We start from the raw sequence: 8722 nt of genomic DNA on the forward strand, positions 1-8722 counted from the left end.
TAAATTATCCGTTTACTTCATCATTTTGTTTACTACAGAAATTATCCTTGTGATTTAAATTAGAAACACTCAAATTTAAGCGCGTGTACAATTTCCAAAATGGCGACCGATCACATGACTTGGAGCCATCTACATGAAAGGTGCTGACGCTCGGTGTCGCAACTGTGTACGACGAGAGATCGTGGCTTTACCGAGGACAAAGAAACCCGAAAAAGTCGAAGTCAGCAGAACGACTGAATAGTCCGTGTACGTAATGAGCGGATGTAGTAGGCGCGACGATCGCCAATCTATCCGCAAAGAAGAGTACGACGTGACGTAAACGACGGATCCAAACAAGTATCAGCTGTGTTGCAGTCATTGTTCCCTGAATTCACATTGGTCTTGGCAGACAGATCCCAGTTTCTCTCCGCGTCGCACTATCATCGAGTTCCGCGGTGGCTGGCAGGAACGGCGGGGATAGCGACGGTGGCTGGCTCGCGCCAACGGACCCGGGCGAGACGCGAACGTTTTTAAGATCCGACGCGACAAGTGGCGAGAGGAGAGAAAGAAACGGGGGGAAAGCTAGGCCAGGCTCTTTTTTTCGCTCCTAACAGCAATCGTGGCTGCGCGCGTGCTACCACCCCGACCCCAGCCCCAGGTCCGTGCCATTATTCGCCAACGGTTATCCCCGGGGGACAATAATAGTGTAAAAAACGGGGCGGTACGCGCATAAGCCTGGCCTCGAGCAGCGAGTCGGACGACGGTGGACTCGCTCCGCCACCGCGCAAAAGGTCCCGTAGTTCTGTACCGGCTACCCTACGACCAGCGGACGAGCACCACTCCCCCAGTCCGGACATGGATAATTATCGGTAATGTACAAGAATTTCGAGTACTTTTCAACGCGAGCGTGTCTGTGAGATTTTACTCCGCAAATCGTGTCTCGCGATTCCGGAGTCGTTGCAGCGTTTTACACTCTTTTTTTTCGCCCCTTTTTTTTATACGCCCAAATATTCTTTGCAGGGTTCACTTCGTCCAAAGTATTAAAAGTTGTCATTAATAAGCTTGACTTTCTCTTTTCTTTTAAACTAAAATACAATTTACTGTAATTTTTTAATTCCTCAAGATTGTCAGAAAATAGTTTTTATTAAAATGCTAGTTAGCGCTACGATAATATTATTGCCGCTGTGGGTGACATTCCAGTATGCACGACAGCATAATGCAACAGCAGGCCTCAAACGGTGGTGTATCTTCTGGACTGCAACAGAATGGAGCCAAGGCGGATTCTGGTGGGCCTCATGCCAATGGTAATCTGTTACCGGAATCGGATAGTGATATTAACGGTGTGAACGGAGACATAAATCAGAGTTTGGGACCACCAAAAATAATGGACAAAACTAACCAGGACATTGTGAGGCTTATCGGGCAACACTTAAAGACAGTCGGCTTAGAGTACGTACATTGTTGGTTCAAGTTTTTAATACTTTCATCCACCCAGTTGAAACAGCTCAGTTTGAAAAAGAATATAGTTTGCTATTATTTTTTAAATCAATAAACACTTGTGTTTTTTTATAGTGTATTAAGATTAGAATGTGTCCGTATGTGTATATAAACATAGACCTATATATATATATATATATATATATATGTACAGAGCTTGGTATCTTGAGTTGTTTCATCGGATATACAGGTACAAGATATATTTTCAATGGATTTAGTGAAGAGATGCAGATACATGCAAGTTACATTTATTCAATTTAGATATAGGTGCGAGATGCACTGAAATATTTTTCCAGAGAAATATACAGATACAGATAGTAGCTACATCATCTGTATTGGTAGAGGAAGGTCCCTTATTACGAGATAGACTCCTGGTATGAGATAGCGGAGTTTTTGCTAAATTACTAGACACTATCTGTTGGTTATACCATGAATTTATGGCCCTTGGAGTGAAATCTGTTTAGTGGAAAATTGATTGTTAGATGTAATTGTTGCCAAAAACGATTTGCGATTGAATTTGGACATAGAAAATTTACTATTTCATATTAAAATCCTATCTTATAATAGACAACGTTCATCTATCTTTTAAGAAAAATACCAAGCTCTGCACACGCATGTTATTAATTATATAATTAATAAATTTTTATTATTACTTCGTACTTGTCAAAAAAATAACATTTGCCTTACCTGAATTTTATTCATACAATAGAAAAGAGCTAATGATAGAACTTTGAAATACAGATACATAGCAATAATATTTACCTTATAATGGCAGGTAATTTGAAAACAAAATTGAAATATCTTAATATAAATAAATGCTTTAAATAAAGGTATAATTTAATTTTTTAAATTTCTGTAATAAAAAAATAAACATTAATATCTATTATTATTTAGTAACTTTGACATAGATAAAATATGTATTTTATATACATTTATTTATAAATAAATGTTAAAGGATCTTACATAAATTCTTAATGAGATGAAATATTAAGATCAGAAATTATAATTTTTAATTAATAGTAAGTAAAAGTAATGGAAATATTATTTTTAGTCGGACAGCAGATTTGCTTATGCAAGAATCGGGCTGTCGGCTAGATCATCCTGCTGCGGCGAAATTTAGGCAACACGTTATGGACGGTGATTGGAATAAAGCAGACCATGACCTCAATGAACTTAAGTCTTTTTTAAATAGTGCAAACCAGAGTTTAGTGGTAAATCTTTTTTCTTCATATAACTGATAATTGTGCTAATAGTGCATTTTTTAATGTAAAATTTGATCATACTAATTGATATACTCTATTAAGAATTAAAAAGAAATATGTAAATATTTCTATTTTAAAATTATTTTTATTATTTTTATTATACATATGGTATATATTTAAACAATTATGTTAATATTATGTATCTTTATATTTTTGTTTTATATATATATATATAGATGGTGAGTTCTTTTAACTTCAGACTGCAAAATATCTGAAAAAATAAGCATTGTACGAAACAATGTTCAAAATGAACCCTCAATATTTTCGAGGGGGCAATTTTCAAATTTTTGTGCATGTAAATTTTGTGTACTGTTACAATACACAAAATTTTCAATAATTGGATCACTATTCCAACAGCATATTCCTGAGACCAAATCAAGTAAAAAAGTCCTGTACTACTTTTCCCTCTGACAAACAGTTATCGAGATATAAGCTAAATATTGAAAAAGTTATCAATTTTCTCTTAAATATCTCAAAAAGTATTAGGCAAATAAATGTTTCAGACAAAAGTTCATATTAATTAATAACATAAGGTAATATAATAAACAATAGGGGTTCCCATTTAAGATTTCAAAACTATCCTCCGCCCCACTTCCAGGGGAGGCGGTAGGCAGCTAACTTTTTCGGAATGAAATGGCCCCCTCGAAAATATTGAGGGTTTATTTGGAACATTTTTTCGTACAATGCTTCTTTTTCCAGAAGTTTTGCAGTCTCAAGTTAAAAAAACACTCTGTAACATCTAAAATTGGAAATTGTATTGGTATATAGTTTTTAACATTTATATGAACAATCAAATACGTAAACATTATTTGACATTGGCTCAATAATAACAAAATATAAACAACTTGACACTGAAAGTATTGTAACTGTACATATCTAACTTCTTAGAAGATTTAACTGTATAGTAATGTTCTTTTCGGAAGTATTTTAAATCATAAAAATTTTTAATTATTTTTAATTTAATCCACAAATATAAAACTTCAGTCTTTTTAAATAATAACTTTACAATATAATTTCGTCAATTTTGAAGAAATATAGAATAATAAATTCTTGTTCCAAAGTTACAATATTTTTTATATACATACATGATGTTGAACTACATTTAAATATTAAATAATGACAAGGAAAAAAGACAATTTTAAAGATATATGGACAAACTTTTATTAATAGCTAAAAATATTTTACTATTTATTATATTTTTTGTTATAATTATCAGGATATAACAAGTAAAGAATAAAAATAAATTATTTGATTAATAATTCAAACAATATCTTTTTTATTTACAGGAGATGAAGTTCTTATTGCTAGAACAAAAATATTTAGAATATTTAGAAGAAGGTATGGTGTTTGATGCATTACATGTACTGCGCAATGAGCTTACACCCTTGGGCCATAATACCGGTCGTGTTCATCAGTTATCTTTATTTATGATGTGCAGTGGACGTGACGAGTTACAGGTATTCCAAATATTTGCTTTAAATAACAAACAGAGGTAACGGTATTCTATTCAACTAGGGGTGTTTTGTACTAATGTTCCTACAAAAACTGAAGCTTTCTCATTCTTAAGACATAGTTGAAACTAATTTACAACTGAAAATTTGATCACTAGCAAATGGACACTTGTTGACAGACACGTGCAGGCTGGGATGGCAAAGGGCCAGCCTCCAGGGCTGCGCTTATGGACAGACTGCAGCGATTCCTACCACCCTCCATTATGTTACCGCCACGCAGACTTCATTCTTTACTTTGTCAAGCTGTGGAAATGCAAAATCAACTGTGCACGTATCATATAACACATTCGCAGGTATGGTATTGAATTATATTACAATTTGTAGACTGTTCTTTTCCCCCTCTATCTCTCTCTCTTTCTCTCTCATTTTTTTACATTTTATAACTTCTGAAATCTCATATGATTTTTATAATATTATAATATCATTATTTTAATGTTATACTAAAGCCAATGGCACACGATACTATTTCTCCTACTGGATTATTTACGAGAACCAATCAGGATTTAGCTTTGAGTCACCTGATCTAAAACTGATCTAAAAAACACTGTGCATCCTTATTGGTTCTCGTAAGCAATCCAGTAGGAAAAATATATTGTGTACCGTTGGCTTAAGTATCTTTAATAAAATTAATAAGTTAAACTCTCGATAATATCAACTAAAATAACAATTGGATAATAAGATGGACTTATCTTTAATAAGTTTATTGTAGCTAAAACACATATTTATCAAAGAATATCATGCTGTTTATGGACTCACCTGTTCAACATTTACAATAATTCAACATACAAAATTTCAACATTTACATAAATCGCATAATAGAAAGAAAGACTTATGACGATCATGCTGGATCTTCGTGCCTAATATTTTTGGGTATATATCTTTATCCAACATAGTAAATGCGCGCATACCTTTATCGATTTTAAAACGCAGTATTAAGCTAAAATCGAAATAACATACCTAATTAAACGATCAATTCAATAATGATGCTGATTAAGCATCTTTTAGAAACAATCTGTAAACAATTTATTGCTGAAAATATTACCTCAGTCAAGATTCGAATCTTGTCTCCCTACTATCTGGGAAAGGTGTCTGAGCGAACATGAATAAAAACGTAAAAATACTAGGCACAAAGATCCAGTATGACTATATCATAAGCATTTCTATTATGATTTAAAATCATATTTACCCAAACCATGTCTAAGATGTTTAATCATTTTTCTCGATAACTATCACTCGTACAGTAAAAATTAATAGGAAATAAAATGCATATTTTGAAGAGATTTACAGCGTTTGTTTAAAACATTTTTCAAAATTTTTAATATTTGTGTCTGAAAATTACATATAATTCGTTGACATTGTTTTTTAAACATCTTATTAACAAACAACAAGCGATGGCTAAAACCTTCTAAGGGTCACTCAGGAGGGTGACTGGGGTGGCCTTGACAACATATGTCAGGGTTAAGGTCATTGGGGCTGGTTCCGTGTTTATGCACTTTTACCTTTTACATTTAATTATTTAACCAAGGGAAATTTTTAAAAAATCGACCAAACTGGTAAAATTGATGTTTATTTTAATCACGACGTTTCGACCTCTTTACCGGGTCCTTCTCAAGTACATTCTGGAAACATTGTAAGTGCTCAAACCGCAACATAGAACAATATAGATTCATTAGTATGTATATGGAGGAAATTACCTAAAGTTGACTGAACGTTTTAATTTTATGCTGAAACAGAATGGGTTCATGAGTCTGTGGTAGCAAATTCATAATATATCTGGAACTTCTGGTACTTGAGAAGGACCCGATAAAGAGGTCGAAACATAGTGATTAAAATAAACATCAATTTTGCCAGTTTGGTCAATTTAAAAAAAAATTCCCTTGGTTTATTACCATTGGCGACAAAAAGCTACTCAAATTGCAAATTATTTCATTTTAAAATGATAACATGTTTCACTTTTAATAAAAATAATATTTTAAGAACTTCCTAAGTTAAACAACTCAAGTTTAATTATATTTTTATGTTAAGAAAAGTGATAGTATCTCAATACTAAAGCCAACGGCAAACGATGCTATTTTTCCCCCCACTGGATTTCTTGTCAGAGCCAATAGGGATGCAGTATTTTAGATCAGATGACTTAAAACTTGATTGGCTCTCGCAAGCAGTCCAGTAGGAAAAGTAATATCATGTGTCGTTGGCTTTAGTGAACACCATTAAGATAAACTGATGATAAATATTCTCATCTATTGTTGTATTCGCCCCCCCCTCTCTCTCTCCCTCCCCCCTCCCCCTCTCTCTCTCTCTCTCTCAGTTTTTACTCAGGAACTAATGTACTAACAAATCCAGTTGAGTTATTATAATATTATAAGGGGCAGTCAAATGAAAACCGAACATCCGCCATAACACACAGTCCGCGCGAAAGGTAGCAACACTGTTGTTACGTTTCGATACTGCCATCGCTGTGGTAGGAGAACTGCATAGTGACACCTCACAGGTACACGCATGATGTAAGAAGATAAGGTGTGCTCTCACCGTGAACCAATTTTGGTTTGTTTCTGCGCCTTCCAAAACGACACCATATTGGGAAATATCAACCAATAGCATCAATGCGCGAGATGTAGATAATTATACTAGCTGCTTTCCTTTTACACTCAAGTGATACTGAGTCACTCAGTTATGTGAGTATTTTATACTCAGATATGACGTCATTAATGTCAGTCTATTAAACTCACTAAATCACACGGTCTTGATCGTGCGCAAAAACTCAGTTAAATCTGGTTGAATCTCACTTTTCAAGAATCAAAAGGAACATGCATTCAACTGAGTTATGACGTCACAAGTGAGATTTATCTGAGTTTTCATGTAAAAGGAAAGCAACTAATATCTCAGGAGGAAAATGAAGATAATGAGGTGCTTCTTCTTTCATGAATGCCGCGAAGAGATTACGATTTACCATTACTTTTTTGTATTCGTCTTCGCAGCCGTCATCTTCCTCATTATCTTCATCTTCCTCCTGAGATAGTATAGCATAATTATCTACATCTTGCGCATTGATGCTATTGATGATTGATATTTCCCAATATGGCGTCGTTTTGGAAGTGTTTGTGATTGGTCGTGCGCGATAGCACACCTTTCTTCTTACATCATGGGTGCACGCAGTTGTTGGGTTATGTCCTTGTTTGTGCGCGGGCTGGTCTAGTGTGTTCGTCCAGCTGTTCAAATGGAGGCAAGCAAAGAAGAGCAGAGAGGTGTGGTTCGTTTTCTGATGGCGGAGGGTGCTGGAGTAGGCGAAGTTTATTGTCGCATGTCTGCTGTGTATAGTGAACACTGCATGTCCCTGACGAGTGTGCACGAGTGGCATAGGAGATTTCGAGAAGGGCACACATCACTGCAAGACGATGCGCACCCAGGACAGGCCCATCGAGCTATTACCCCTGGTGTGATAGGGCGGATTGATGGCCTTATCCATCCATGGCAGTATCAAAACGTAACAACAGTGTTGCTACCTTTCGCGCGGACTGTGTGTTATGGCGGGTGTTCGGTTTTCATTTGACTGCCCCTCATATTACAAACATCTAATTACAATTAATTTGAATAAAGTTAACATATTTGACTCAAAATATTTGATTCAATGAATCTTTCGTATCCTAGCAATTTCAGTTACTAAAAATTTTACTAAAACTTACATAAGTTTTTTTGATAGCTTTGTGTGAGAAAAAGTTAGTGATGAGGATACTTCAAGACCAAAAAATTGTTGATATCAATCAGTTTTTGTTGGTATATAGATTGAAATCGATGACGGGCACCATTGACCAATAAGTTTAGTTTTTGTTTATCAAAACTGAATTTTTAAAAAATTTGAAAAACCTAACATTTTTACTTTAAGGAAGATTAAAAGACATAATAGCTACTTAATCTTTTAATGGTACAGCTATATGCGAAGAATATAGACGCCTCGTTTGCACATTGCAAATTGCTATTTTATAAGATAATATAAACACAACATCACAAATTATTCTTTCCCTGTTCACACCTTTATTTCTGTTAATCTTACCCTATTTTTATGCATTTTATAATAATTACCTTTTTTTAATGACAATTTCATTGTTTTCATGGTAATTCTAAAGAATAGGGCCTTTCCCGAATATTGATATTTTCTTGCGGTTTTCTTGGTAAAAACATTTGTTGTGACTCCGACAGTGATAATCAATTGGGGAAGCCCGAAAAATATGCACCCTACCTATGTGGAACCTATGGTACAACGGTGGAAGTATGTACATGCGTGGAGACAGTATATTCCGCCCCCCCCCCCTGCGGGGGGACTCCACCTCGTTAAAATATAACCCTACCCAAACTATGTCCGAGGTGTGGAGCGGATCTTGCTTCACGTGGAAAGTCGCAAATCCACGTGGAACAGTACAACGGTGGAAGTGCATGCTTTGTTGTACTGTTCCACGTGGGTTTGCGACTTTCCAC

The 8722-nt window shown here is 35.0% G+C and overlaps 1 protein-coding gene across 2 annotated transcripts in view; it reads left to right on the forward strand.

The window, feature by feature from the left end:
* Nucleotides 1-222: 222 nt before the first annotated feature.
* LOC105558550 (WD repeat-containing protein 26) overlaps nt 223-8722 on the forward strand; it is a 20782-nt gene continuing 12282 nt past the window's right edge. Inside the window, exons 1-5 of one of the 2 annotated variants that reach the window (XM_012006296.1) lie at nt 223-848; nt 1180-1428; nt 2528-2687; nt 4025-4195; nt 4369-4542. In XM_012006296.1, the coding sequence (XP_011861686.1) occupies nt 835-848; nt 1180-1428; nt 2528-2687; nt 4025-4195; nt 4369-4542 (768 nt within the window). In that variant the 5' untranslated portion in view covers nt 223-834. The remainder of the gene's footprint in view (nt 849-1179; nt 1429-2527; nt 2688-4024; nt 4196-4368; nt 4543-8722) is intronic. The other variant, XM_012006295.1, reaches the window with a different exon arrangement.

This window comes from Vollenhovia emeryi, unplaced genomic scaffold (assembly GCF_000949405.1).
Source record: "Vollenhovia emeryi isolate VEMERY1.0 unplaced genomic scaffold, V.emery_V1.0 DF939333.1, whole genome shotgun sequence".
NCBI classification, from domain to species: domain Eukaryota; kingdom Metazoa; phylum Arthropoda; class Insecta; order Hymenoptera; family Formicidae; genus Vollenhovia; species Vollenhovia emeryi.